General features: G+C 44.2%; 1 protein-coding gene across 4 annotated transcripts in view; it reads left to right on the forward strand.

The window, feature by feature from the left end:
• NAV2 (neuron navigator 2) overlaps nt 1–13849 on the forward strand; it is a 188150-nt gene that overhangs the window by 17650 nt on the left and 156651 nt on the right. Inside the window, exon 1 of one of the 4 annotated variants that reach the window (XM_042837244.1) lies at nt 7743–7809. The exons of the other annotated variants lie outside the window; for them this stretch is intronic. Within the exon in view, the coding sequence (XP_042693178.1) occupies nt 7759–7809 (51 nt within the window). The 5' untranslated portion in view covers nt 7743–7758. Of the gene's footprint in view, nt 1–7742; nt 7810–13849 lie in introns of those variants that run through there. 4 annotated transcript variants of the gene reach the window in all.

Raw genomic sequence — 13849 nt, forward strand, 5'->3', positions numbered from 1 at the left:
CTCCTGTTGGATGTGAGCATCATCCCAGTTAGGGGCAAGCTGATCCGAACCCCTTTAAGTGAAGGTTGCCCGTTTCTTTACAGTTTCCACTTCTGGAGTGAATAAATGTCAACCCAGATTTTACAAGAATGATTTAAACATGAATAATGTGATGTGTGTAGCTGTGGAACTGTTTCACCTCACTTTGAAGCTTTCAGTTGCTGCACATCTTGTATGCAGATTTCAATGGCATTTTTATCTTGAGTTCCAGAGATTATCAAAGGAGACTTGCACTGTGCTATGTAGTTATGGCTCTAATTGTTTAATTCCTTGTATCTTTGTTTGTAATATCAAATTAGCACTCTTCTGACTGCAACCTGCCATAGCACCATGACACACACATCTAATATTTTTCTGTGTACAGAAAGAACCCATGCATTCAACTGTGATAGGGAAGGCAGAGGGAGAATAAATAATTCTCACTGTGTATGAGCATAACAATATTTCAATTTTTCACAACAATCTTTCCTGTATTACCAAAAAAAAAAAAAAAAAAGTGTTCTCAATTTCTCACTGTAGTTGAACATCTTTGCTTGACGTACAAAATGCTCATGGGAACCTTCAAAAATCCTTTTTGGACGGGCCATTGAATAAAGTGTAATTTTATTGAGGAGTAATGAGGGCCGTAGGATCCTTGTTGCCAGTTTAAGCATTTGTTGTGCAGGATCAGGGTTTCTGTTCCGTTTCCATGTGTGGGAATCAAGTGTTTCTGCATTAGAATTGTATAATATTATTTTTATTTCATGATCTCCGCTATCATAGTTCTTTTTGGGAGTCCTTCTACTTAACTTGGGGAAGATCTCTGATAAGTTTACATCACTTATCGTATAGACGAACCTTCCCAGGAACGCACACTCTGTGTATAGATGTATAGATGTATATTTTGTCATTACACACTGCAAGAATATCCTGCACGAGAACAAACCAGAGAACAAGCCATGGCCTGCCCGAGGAAGCGCCTGAAGAGACATTGGAAGGCCTGACATCATCCCCCAGTGCTCTTTGTTTAACGATGATGACTTTAAAGAAAATCACCATATCAATAGGGCAAGGAGAGCACCGAGACAGCTTGGAAACAACAGGATGGCTGCTGATTGACACCAGGTAACAAATAAATTAACAAGTAAATAGCAAATGTCAACCTTCTGATAAGATTGTGAACCTGGAGTACCCAGCCAGTGGGGAAACAGGGGAGGGGGAGGCAAGGGGGAGCAAACAGGGTCTAAAGGCTGTCATGTTGTGTCCATAGGCGCGCTCCTGCTTGCGGGACGCCGCCATTGCAATCGCGAATAAATTCTGCTTTTATCAGAGATACCGTCCTGACAAACATTACTTGGATATTTCCAACACATGTAACCAAAAATGTATGCTGTGCTGTCTTTCAAAACCATGTACTGTTGTGCAGTAGCTGGGAATGTGCTGGGAATGGGTCGGAGTTACCGACCATGAGTTTTCCCTCATTATGTGATCTGATGTTTTGGGTGCAAGGTGAGATCTGTCCAAACTGCCCTCAGCAGCATAGCTCTTTGGCTATACTACTAGCTATAGAAAATGAAAATATCCAAATGAAGCAGAAGAACTGTTTGGGTTTGTTTGTTTGTTTGTTTGTTTGTTTATTTGTTTCAGAAGCATGGATTGTTTGCCACAGCTCCTGCTTGCATCTCCAGCTGGTTTCCTTGCTAGGCTGGGGGTGGCTGCCAAGTAGGACTGGTGATGGCCATCAGCAATGAGCTCTGAACAAGCCCAGATGTTGTACTTCTGTCATTAACATTGAATGTAGAAGGTGGACACATATGCCATGAGGAGTGAAGTTCCACCCAGTGACTTCTGTGGACACCAGGAATGCATCTTTTAAATCAAGATTGTGATTATGGCACTTCCATGAATAGTGTATGGACAACAACACGTATGGACAATCTGTTCTATGGATTCAACATAGAGTGTAAAGGGAAAGATTTGGGCAGCTTTGGGTTTCAGGTGGCCCATTTGAAGTTTGGAGTAATAAGATGCTTACTGTATTAAAGGTGTGTGTTCTTCTATGGGGCATGTTTCAGAATAGTTGTTGAGGAACCTTTTCTTGATATAACTCTATTTAAGCTTTTGTTTAAACACTTTTTTATACTGTTTAGCATCAGTTTAAGAAGTATAACTTAGTTGATTTCCAATTACTGTCAGTGTTAAGGGTGCTTTGGCAAAACCTCAGCTGAGGCACAATAAATAACCTTGTTCTGCCTTGAATCTTTTACTGTTGAATCAAGAATTACTCTTAGATACAGTAAATCAGCCTAATTCTGTTTGATAGCATTGTTAACATTCTTCTACAGAAACATTAAGCAATTCTAACCAGCGTTTTTATACTTTCCAAGTGTGCTGTGATTCAAAGTTTATTGAGTTACATCTCTGGAAAAAAGTTGGGTTTGAGAAAGTTGTTAGCTTATTATGTGACTTTCTGTGCATCCTAGCACAGTCATGGCATGTATAGATTTGATTATATATTGAATGATTTATTATGGATATGACTGCCCAGAAAGAGCTGGAGGTTCTTCCTCCACCCTCACTGATCTGGGAAGGAAAGCAGAGGCTTCACTGTATTTGTAAAATGGCAACAAACTTATCTGCCTCACTGGCACTCTTTCAGAGCAGGCAGTAGTTACATCTTTCCATTATGCCTTTCCATCTTTCACAAATACTGATTCTTCAATGTTTTTTAATTCTGTATCTATTATTTCAAGCTGCTGCACAGAGTGTGTAAGGTTTTTATTCATGTATAATTAACTCAGCCTTTCATAACCAAGTTCCTGGCCTGTGGTGATGGCCATGGAGTTTCCAGAGGAGAAGGGGAGCACCCTGGCCTCTGGACCATCCTCTTGGCCACGAGAATAGGGCTGTGTGTATCAGGTATGTTGTGTTCGGCTCATGGAACGGCATGTAAATGAGAAGACTTATGTGTCTTCTGTGCATTATATCACCTCTGGAACCATAATCTTGTTTCAGAATCTTGTTTCATTGCTAGTTTAAACTTCATCAGATCTCTAGAACGTGGTCCTTCCTCTGAGCTTTTATGTGCTGGGAAGCAGTGCAAGGCATATCCAGGTCTTGCAGAGTGATAGCAGTGGAGCTGGGAGCATGATTTGGGATTACATTCAGAAAGTCATAATTCAAAGAGAGCTACTGTGAGAGAGTTTTGAAATAAAATCCCAAGAAGGCTTTCTTGGCAAAGCTGCTCCTATGTTGCCATTTCCAGATCATTAGAAGACCAGTTTAAAGGATTTTGTTTTTCAGTTGCTATGATTCTCTAATAGTGATATATTAGGGTAGAAGCTAGGAAGGAAGTGACTCTTTCATATCCTCTTTTCCGTCCTTTCCTTCCTTTCCTTCCTTTCTTTTCTTCCTTTCTGTAGTGAGAAAGCAAATAATTTCTTTGATTAAGAGGAATAACCTGTAGGGGATGAAGAGTAAGCAGCCTTGGGAATTTCTTGACATTTGTGGGACGGTATTAATGTGTTTGGTGATGAAGGGTTTAGGTTTTTTTCCGTTGTATTCTGCCTGAAAACTCCTACAAGTAGACAAGTGCTGTTATAAACTGTGTCTTCCATTATGCTCTTGGGCAGAGAATTGAAGAAAGGATGTAGAGAAACTGGGATCTGTGAGAGCTCCCGGTGATCCCTGGCTCCTTGGTGGCTCCTGTGATACTGACAAAGGAGCTGGCTGTTCTCCATCACTGGGCATCCTGCTTGATCCTGCAGCATGGCTTAACAGGATCCAGGTCTGTCTTGGGTCCGGTGCTCTTCAGCATCTTCATCGACGACACAGACGAGGGCATCGAGTGCACCCTCAGCAAGTCTGCAGATGGCACCGAGCTGAGCAGTGCGGCCGATGCACTGGAAGGAAGGGAAGCCATCCAGAGGGACCTGGACGGGCTGGAGAAGTGGGGCCCTGAAAACCTGATACGGTTCAAGAAGGCCAAGTGCAGGGTGCTGCACTTGGGTCGGGACAATCCCAGGTATTGGTACAAACTGGGGGAAGATCTCCTTGAGAGCAGCCCTGCGGAGAAGGACTTGGGGGTCCTGGTGGATGAGAAGTTGGACATGAGTGTGAGCAGCAGTGTGAGCTTGCAGCCCGGAAGGCCAACTGTGGATAGTGATAGGACAAGGGGAGACTTAGATATGAGACAGGGGAGGTTTAGGTGAGATGTTAGGAGAAAGTTTTTCACACAGAGGGCGGTGACAGACTGGAGCATGTTGCCCAAGGAGGTTGTGGATGCCCCATCCCTGAAGGCATTCAAGGGCAGGCTGGATGTGGCTCTGCGCAGCCTGGTCTGCTGGTTGGTGACCCTGCACATAGCAGGGGGGTTAGAACTAGATGATCTGATCACTGTGGTCCTTTTCAACCCAGGCCATTCTATGATTCTGTGATTACTTCTGTTCTTCAGCAGCTTTTTCTACTATGTGGTGTGCTGGGTCGACAAATCAATGCTTAAAAACACAACAAGAAAGCATCAAGTACTTCTTGCTCTACTGAGAAACTCTGGAATACAATTACAATCAGACTAGAACTTGTGATGGAGCACAGGAAGCTTTGCATTGCTGTGATGTTCCTTTTGATCCTGAAGGCTGCTGGATGCTCCATGTGGCTGCTGGCACAACCTAGGTGACAGAAGAGATTAGAGCAGCATTTAATTTGTGCTGATACATGCATGGGAGTAAGACAGGTTAAAAAGAAGTGATCTGTCCCTAAGGATGTAGAATTTCCAAGCCGACATTAAAAAAAAAAAAAGAAAAAAAGAAAAAAGACTGAATTGGTAGCTCTAATTTCTAAAACACAGTTCTTCGCATGGGGGTGCTCATTTAATCCCAGATTCATTTTAGGATTTAATCCCACATTCATTTCACTGGGCACTGGGTAAGAGGACAATAAATGTGATAATTCAGTCTGACCTCCTCTATAAAACACTCCACATTCCTTCTCCTGAATAACTTCCATTTTTGAATGTACATTATAATCTATTTCTTATATCTTTCAGAGAAGAGCCCATACTCTTCTCTGAAAGACAGAACAGGCTGAGCTTTTTGAATCTGCTCCTGTGTGATGCATTTTATAGTCCTCAAGTCATTCACGTGGCTCTTCTCTGAAGCCTCTCCCAAAGTTAGTAATCCCATTGAACAGTTGCAGACATACAGTGCCGACAAAGCCAGCTCCTGTTGGATAACCACCTGCTCTTTGCACATCCCCACGTCTTTCATATTCCCTGAATATATGGAGAATCTTTGTTCTATGACAATGTTCTCAGTTTCTCACTGTTACAGGTTTGTATTTGCCGTACTGGAGTACCTTCACATGGCTATTATCGGTGTACGTGAGGTTCTTTAATGGTGATTTTCTCCCATTAATTATGTGTCACCTCCAAATTCTGTGAATGTTCTCTGGCCTCTCGCTTGGTGAAGCAGGACCTGAAATGGCTGCTGTGAAACTCACTTGGGCTGCTTGTTTTATTAATGATAATTTCCATTTATGCTGTACTTTGAAAGTTAGCTCACTTTCAGCCCAGCTGACATACATCTCTCAGTGTGTCATGAGAGACAAAGTGCCTGGCAGAACTCTTCCATGTGATTAAAAAGCAAAAGTAACGGTAAGCACGAGTGTGACTTTGTTTGATGGTTGTGGAGCAAGCTGTTAGCACACCTATTTTTCACAGACAAACAATGGCTTATTAGTTACCGGACTTCCCTAAGCATTCTTTGTAGTAAAGTGTTTCACGGACAATGACTGTATGAACTGAATTCATTCATAAAGTCTCCAACACCTGTTTCCTCCTGGTTGTTGTTTTTTTTTTTGTTCCAGCAGCACTATTTGGAAAGCACGGGGTCTCATTAGTGCTGGATGTGCTGCACACCCACGTGTTCCTCTGCCACTGAGGGCTCTCGAGTGAATAACGGGATTGTAGAGCACATTAATGGGGATATTTGGGCGCCTGTCTGAGCTCTGAGACATGTCCTTTCATGAAGGTCTAACTTAGCTCTATGTTAACTAATATTTTCTCCATCTCTTTTGTTCTGCCAAGGGAGCCTAAAGGTGAGAAGTGGGTGAAAGGCAGCTCCATTCTTACTTTTTAATAGAAGAAGTAAATTCCAATTACAGCTGGCACTGCTGTGGGGATGCTGCAGATCTTCATCCCAAACTGAGACTGAGTAAGGAAAGTCCATTAAGTAAAAAAAATCTAAAAGAAGCACTGTTTTTAATTAAGGACATTAATTTTAACAGTAATGTGGAGGCACAGAACTTATACTCTAGCCTCAGAGGAGCTTTGCTTTGTTGTAGGAGTATTTCAGACCATTGAAGTGAGAGCATCTCTGCCCATACTCAGCATTGTCAGTTGACCTGTAAGGGATAACATGGGAAAACATTGGAGCTGAATTTGGCCACTCAGTGTGGCAAACCATGCACAGCCCATCAGAGGCTGAGGATGTGTTGGAGCCTACCTTCCATGGGAAGGCCTGGTGATGTTTGCACTGTGTCAGCATCCTGGGGGGGACACGTTCAAACTCAGCTAGCAGAGAGCAGCCCCTGTGAGCTCTGGTGAGGGGCTCTGACATAGTTCTTTCACAAATCCTCTTGGCTTCACATCCAGGCAGCACATTCATTCAGTCGCTCATTCAAGGCTTTGTCAGCAGGTCATTGTGTGAGCCCACGACCCTCTTGCTAACCGTACCTCTCCTGTGGCAGCCCTTCCCCGCGCTGAATGCGGTACGAGTGACCTTTCGGTGGGGTGCCTGCTTGTGTGGGGGCTGGCTGGGAAGAGGTTTCTGTGCTTTGGGCTGTGTTGGCGTGAAGAGAAATAACAAGAGTGCTTTATTCTCAGGAAGGGATTCAAGTTTTGCTTCCATAGTTCAAATGTAAGCTGCCAGTGTAAAATTAAACTCTTAAACTCAGTGGGCAGCTCTTTCTCCATACTTAGCTAGTCAAGCTGCCAAAGTGGGTAGGGGAATTTTTTTTGCGGTGAAGGAAGATGGTTATTGCTTGTTTCAGTAATTACTCTTTACCATTCAAACAAATGAAAAAAAACAGAATAACAGCTACAGGCTTCGGGAGTGCAGTCCAAATCAGAAGCATCAGTGTTAGGGACAGAACTTCAGTAAGGCTTTTACAGATCCTTAATTACTGCAGCTTCAAAACAGAAAACATGGTGTAGTGCGGTACCTGCTCCCAAAATACTCCTACTAATCTCTTGAGACGCGATGTCGGTGCTCCTGGTGCTGATCTGTGGTGTTCCACGTGTTGAATCACTTCTCCGTTTCTTCCTTTCCCGTTCAGCAAGCGAGGTGTAAACGGAGATCCAAGCGGCAGCAGCCGGGGTTGCACTAAAAGCTGATAAAGACTGCCGTAACCTTAACAAACTTCGGAGAAATCCCTTGCGGTTCTCTGCTGTGCCTCAGACCGTTCCTTTCCGCTCCGGCACCCCCAAAGCCGCAGCTCTCTCAGAGCTCTGCACGCTTATCAGAGCGGCCGCCCACCGGGAGAAGCATTGGCTTACAGCTCCCTCCTGCGCAGACTTTCCCAGCGCCCCGTCCCCACGGGGCTGAGGGAGCGAGCCCCTTCCCCAGCGAGGAGGGAGCGCAGGGCTGGGCTGACCCCGCGGCATGGCCGGCCCCCACCTGCGTGCTGCAGCCGGGCTGGGGCGCGTAGCGGGTGCCGAGCTACCGCAGGTGCTCGGCCGCGGACATGAGCGCGATGCTGTGGCGCTGGGAGCACAACAACACCACCATGAAGCTGGTAAGGATTTCTAAACAAAGCCTTTCCGAGCTAGAGCGTACTGTTGGATGGTGAAATTCCGGTTTCTATGGAGACTGCAGGCATTTGGACAGCACTTTCCTTTTTCGCGTTAGGAAGCAGGAGCTTTGTCCAGGCGAGGTAGCCCTCCTGTAAGTAAGGAGACGGTCGGGCTGGGGCTGCTTGGAAGGAGAGCTCCAGCTGGGTCTGCTGCTCTGCAGTTCGTCCTTCAGGCTGCTTTAAGTTCTTCTGCATGTTTAATCTCTGTCCTTGTGCTTGTTTGTAACCCAGAGCCGACTGCATAGATAGCTCTCTCCTCACCTCCTGTTACCTGTCTCTTTTGCACTTCCTTCCTGAAAAGTTTCCCCTCTCTTTCAGTTGTGCTAGAATAATTCTACTGTCTGTCAACAGAGAGCATTTTGGGGGTTCTGTTTGTTGGTTGATTTGATCCCAAATTCCTGGTATTTCTTCCCAGAGAAGTTAAACAAAAAACAAGCCCTGCTCCCTATGGCTAGAAAGTGTGTTCTTTCCCTGTTCCTCCGGCAGAAGTGAGCCCGGGAAGCCCACACCTGCCTATCTGCTTGAATTGCCATCCGCAGCAAGATTTAAACTCGCTTCAAACTCAGGGAGCCTTCTTTAGAGCAGCAATCCGTGCAGCAGGAGGGCTGCAGGGCAGCGCCAGCCTCAGACTGTGCTGTGCTGTGCTGCACTGCACGCCCTCTCCCTCTCTCTGGCAGGTTGTTCAAACAATGAAAATTACAGCCTGATGTGGTTTTGATAGGAAAACATTTCCTGAGAAGTTTCTAATGGAAAGCGTGGATTTATTACAGATCTGAAATCTGTGTGGGAGGCAGAGGTGCCCAGTACCTCCTGATATCAGCCTCTGTGATCGTAAAAATGTGTAATCGTTTAACAACCTCTGTTTGCAAGTTCTTTCCTTGCGAGGGACGATGTGATGAACGCATCTTGTTCAAGGAGCGGACTGTTCTTGTCGACAGGCAGTTCTTTGCACAGGATCAGATATTTCACGCATGAGTACCTGTGGGAATAATGAGCTGGGAGCTGGCAGTGGAAATATGCAGCGTGATGTGGGGGCTGCCCAGGCCTGGCTCCTGCAGCAGCCAAGTCCTGGTGAAGGGCGTTGCAGGGAGCCCAGCCACCTCCCTTTCACGTGCAAGATGAGACCACTTTGGGAAGCAGCAGAGCTGTGTGCACCGGTGTATTACAAGTCTTTGCATGCGCACCGGTTTTTACAAAGCGTGTGAACGGGCTTGACCAACAAGATCAGCACCTGTAGGAAGCCTGCATTTTAAAGAGAACAAAATGCAAACCCAACAACCTGACAGCTGCTGGCACTTGAAAGCAAACAGCAGCGGGGTGGGGTGGGACAGAAGAACCCATAATGCTCAAGGTACTCGCCTCAGTACTGTACTGCCAGATGGAGAAGTGAGGAAAGCCATACCAGCTTCCTCTCCCTGTATGCTACAGGGCAGCTGTTGCCTCGTAATCTGGTGATGGCGGAGCTGGTCAGGTTGGCAGCCCACTTGGTGGGGCTTTGCGTAAGATTCACAGTGTGGAAGTTGAGAGGTTATTTCATTGTTGCCATGTAGGGCTGCCTGGGGAGCAGTGGGTAAATCCATTTGTCTTCTGTTGTCACAGAGTCAGATGCCAGATTCTACCAGGGTTTTTCAGATACATTTGTAAAGGTGAGCATCTTGCCATAACAGTACAATGCAAAAACAGTTCTCCAACACTGTTCAAAACACAGCATTGCTTTACTCCTCCTCCAGAATACTGTCCATGATTCATTTGGAGGAGTGACAGCCTAGCATCACACAGAGGTGTAATGTAACAGGTGCCATGTTGTTTGTGTGTTTGCTTTTGTTTTATACAAAAGGTTTCAAGGGCATTCTGACGTTTAGGGCAGACACTTCTTCATTACTTGAAGCCAAGAGGACTTGGCATAAACTACTTGAGCACGCAACATTAGAGGGCCTTAATCAGGTCTAGCTCTGATTAGGTTATTAAAAATGAGGCTCACTACTTCTGTGGTTATAGAAAAGGGTTCTCAATACAGTAGCTGCCTTCGTGGCCAGCACTTCTTTTCAAGCATTTCATCTGTTAATTCAGCTTAGGAATCAAGTTGAGGACATCTGAAAGACAGACAGTCAGGGAAAACTAACACTGCATCTGTTGAAGAGGGGTAACCAGGGCCTGGAGATTGCTGTCTGTTCTTTACAGAGGTTTTAAGGGTAACTTTGGTTATTTCCGTTGTTTAAAATCATCAGGGTTCTAACCCACCTGTGGGAGTGACTTGGGCCAACCTTTGCTCCAAGCAGCGTGGGTCATCTTGGCTTACCTACTTAATACAAGATTGCTTTGATGACTGGATTTCTTTCCTGGGAAATCCTGATGGACTTCTTGCCAGTTTCACTAGAGCATATTGCTGTTCTCCCTGAATGTTCAGAGCAAGATACTTGTTTGCTGATAGGCTGTGCCCATGTCCTGAAGTACTGCCATCTCTCAGGAGAAAAATGTGGGGTTTGTGTGGCTCGCTCCTCCTCAGCAGCTTACATGTGCAAGGCTACCAGCAGACTGCTTTTACACCAGAGTTCCTCATTGCTGAGCCCCTAAAAACAAATGCTTCCATCTGATTTTCTTCCTGTTTGACATTGACACCAGCAGAACAAAATTTCAACATGTGGTGTGAAGCCTTCCTCTCCTTTTTTTTTTTTGTTTGACCATAATGAGTCAGCTACACACCTCATGCAGTTGTTTTTTTTTTAATGTAACCTGTCCCCACTCACTGCTTTATAGCTTTGAGAATTTGCAATACCTTGTTTTTTTAGCAGTGATTGAAGATTGCTGTAAAAAGTGTGTCATCCTTTCTCTGTATGAAAATTTTAAGTTGTCCTGGGTTTGAGCAGCCTCCAGCCTTGTAGCATGAGGATATACCTCTGAAATCTGAGAGGTCTGTAGCCCTTTTACAAGCTCTGTGTTGTATAGATTCTAATTTTTGTTGCAGTAAACAGATTGTCTTGATGTGGATGTGCATTAAGGGGAAACCCAACCAGTGTCTCATCCATATCGGAAAGACAGAGATGTGAGCACAAGCGTTTGGGCTGAGGGGAGGTGGGCTTTCTCGTCTGTGTCTTTGCACACATGAGCATCCTTAGTGTGGAGTCGGGGAGAGCTGTTCCTGCTGAGGATCAAAGGGTGCAGGGAGGAGGTGGGTCAGGTGTTCTTTCTGTTTCCTGTAGGAAGAATAATCTCCCTTGCCCTGCTGGCCATGCTTCTTTTGATGCAGCCCAAGATACAGTTGGCTTGCTAGACTGCAAGGAGCACGCTGCTGGCTCATGCTCAGCTGCCATCCACCAGTACACCAAAGTCCTTTTCTTCAGGGCTCCCCCCAGCTTGTACTGACAGCAGGGGTTGCTGCGACCCAGGTGTAAGTCCTTGCACGTGGCTTTGTTGAACCTCATTGCCATTGACCACCACTCCCAGGATACGATCTTGCAAACAGTTCCTCGTCCATCGAAATGAGTGTTAAAAGATTTATTGCTGTGTATAAAATTTCTGTCCTGGTTTACATGAGGCTTCCCCTTCTATTAAATATTTTCCTTCAGTGCTCTTATCTCAGTGTGCCTTCTGGATTAATGTGTAGAATACAGCAAAGCAAGCCTACTTATTTGGAAGAAAGATTTCATTCTGGAAGAGATTTTCAAGTGCTTAAGTTAAAAACTGCAAGAGAAGAATTGCCTGGGATGATGAGAGGTTTGAAAAATTGTGATTTCAATAGACCTATTTTTGTTAGCTGACTTAGCTATCTGTACTTTTCACTGAGGGAAAGAATCACTGCGGTTCTCTAAGCTTTTCCTACGTGTGTTTGTGACTTACAAGCAGTTTACTTGAATCGTGTTGTAGCAGTATCTTGCAGCTGATAATTGACTTGATGTTGGAGCTGGACCACGGCAAATCACAGAACTTTTCCAAATTAAAATGTTTGAAACCTCAGCCCATAGATAGATGTGTAGATGAAAGGTTTAGCGTTTGGCTCTTTACAAAGGTTGAAATAAATAGCAAAGTACAATTCCTCGTTCCGTAGGCTGGGATGTTTCTGAAAGATGTTACTGCACATAAACATGCATTTCCCACGCGTCTTTTTAGTCAGTTAAATGTTTGTTTCTGTGGATGCTTGCAAGCACACAGCATGTTAAAAGGACACACGCTTCTTTTTCCTTTCTTTTTCCTGAGGAGGATCAGTGAAGAAATGGCTGCATGGCTATGAACTGCAGTGTCATAAGATTGTGGGAAAGTGTTAGAAAGGTCTGTATGGTAGTGATAAGAAGGTGTTAATGCAGCAGAGCTGCCAGGGAGCAGAGGTAGCCTTGTACAGAATATTACACACAACTGTGGTGTCCCTTATGAAAGATTTATACAAAGAAACGAGGTCCATTGGGTTGAAAGAACAGCCTGTTTTCTTGTCTCTTAACCACTTGGGGTTGGAAGAGACCTTAAAGAATATAGGCACTCAGGTATTATATAAATGTTAAAAATACGCACTTATATTAAGCAGAATTATTTAAGCGAGAAGTTGATGTCATTGCAGGACTCAGAGGAAGAAACTAGAAGACAGTTTTAATAACATGCAAATGCTTGAATGTGCATAATGTGCAGCTTATAAAAGCAGTTGTATCACATTTCATTGCAGATATAATTTAAAATATCACATGAGGAACTTCAGAACTGCGAATCTAGAAGTGTGTGTAGGTGCTATACACTGCATATTTTAGGCTTTCTGAAATATTCCCACTTAGTCTGTCTTCCTTGATTTAGAACTCAAGCATAGAGATTTGAGCCTCATTAAATTTTGTTCTGTGACTGTGGCCAGAAAGAGGATTGGGGTAGGCTAGTCTTCAAAACCCATTCCGTTTCTGACACAGGATGCATTTTGGGAACACAGCTTGATTTTCATTTGTTCTGTCCCTCACAGGATACTGAAGGAAGATTGAAAACTATATCCAATTTTTTTTTTTAACTATTATATCTTTTATTCCCCATGGCATGTGTTTTTGTGCTAGCTTTTCCTCTTTGTAGAACACAGAGGAATAGATGCAGATGGGAGATGGGATGTGAGGTGGAGGGATTTTCTTTTTGAAATCCATGTCAGGCCTTACAGTTGCAGTCTACTGATTAATGTAATGTTGTCATTGTGTTCATAGATGTGAAATGTTAAAGCTAATTGGCTTGCATTCTCTTGCTCTTTGTGGAAGGCGGTCCCAAAACTTTGCTCTGGCATCATCTGCTTTGACATATGCACAGTCTATTCATACGCAATTGTGACATTTTTGCCAACATGTCTGCTAGCTGTTCTGTTCCTCTTCCACAACACTCCCAGGCAAAGAACATCTTACTGTGTGATATTTAAATAAACTGAAGTCTATTTCACTTTTCTACAGCTGTCTGATTTCTCAAGTCCTCAACCCTACAGCAGGTCGCAGAGGTAGGCATCCAGCTGGCTCTTGAGTATCTCCATGGAAGGAGACTGCACAGCCTCTCTGGGCAGCCCATTCCAGTGCTCCATCACCCTCACTGTGTTTGCTGTTCCCTTTCAGTAAGCTTTCCAGCGTATTTATTTGTCATAAGGAATCTGCTGCTTCATTTTGAAAAGGTTTTATTTGGAAAACATAACAAATTCCTTATAGAGATTATCTGGGCAGTTACTGGATTTTGCTGTAATGATCCTAATCCTGTTATCCAAGGAAAATGAGCCTGTGTAACTTCTGTTCAGTATTTTGATAGGCTAATTACTGTGGAAGTGAAGAAGGGAAGATGATTTTGGTGAGAGCAGGCAGAATTGGACTACCAGTGGATTCAGTACTGAGTATATTTAGCCTCAGCATTCTCAAGATATTACTTGAATTCTGGCTTCCTTTGGTCAGAGCCATGCAGCTGTTGCCTTGTTCTCCTGAGCTACGATACATATTTCTCAGTTTTGAAGGTAGAAATATCTGTTGCTTGGGTTAAATTTAAGATATTCTAC

The sequence above is a fragment of the Centrocercus urophasianus genome, unplaced genomic scaffold, assembly GCF_019232065.1.
Source record: "Centrocercus urophasianus isolate 14NV4802_14NV808 unplaced genomic scaffold, USGS_Curo_1.0 seq_7, whole genome shotgun sequence".
NCBI classification, from domain to species: domain Eukaryota; kingdom Metazoa; phylum Chordata; class Aves; order Galliformes; family Phasianidae; genus Centrocercus; species Centrocercus urophasianus.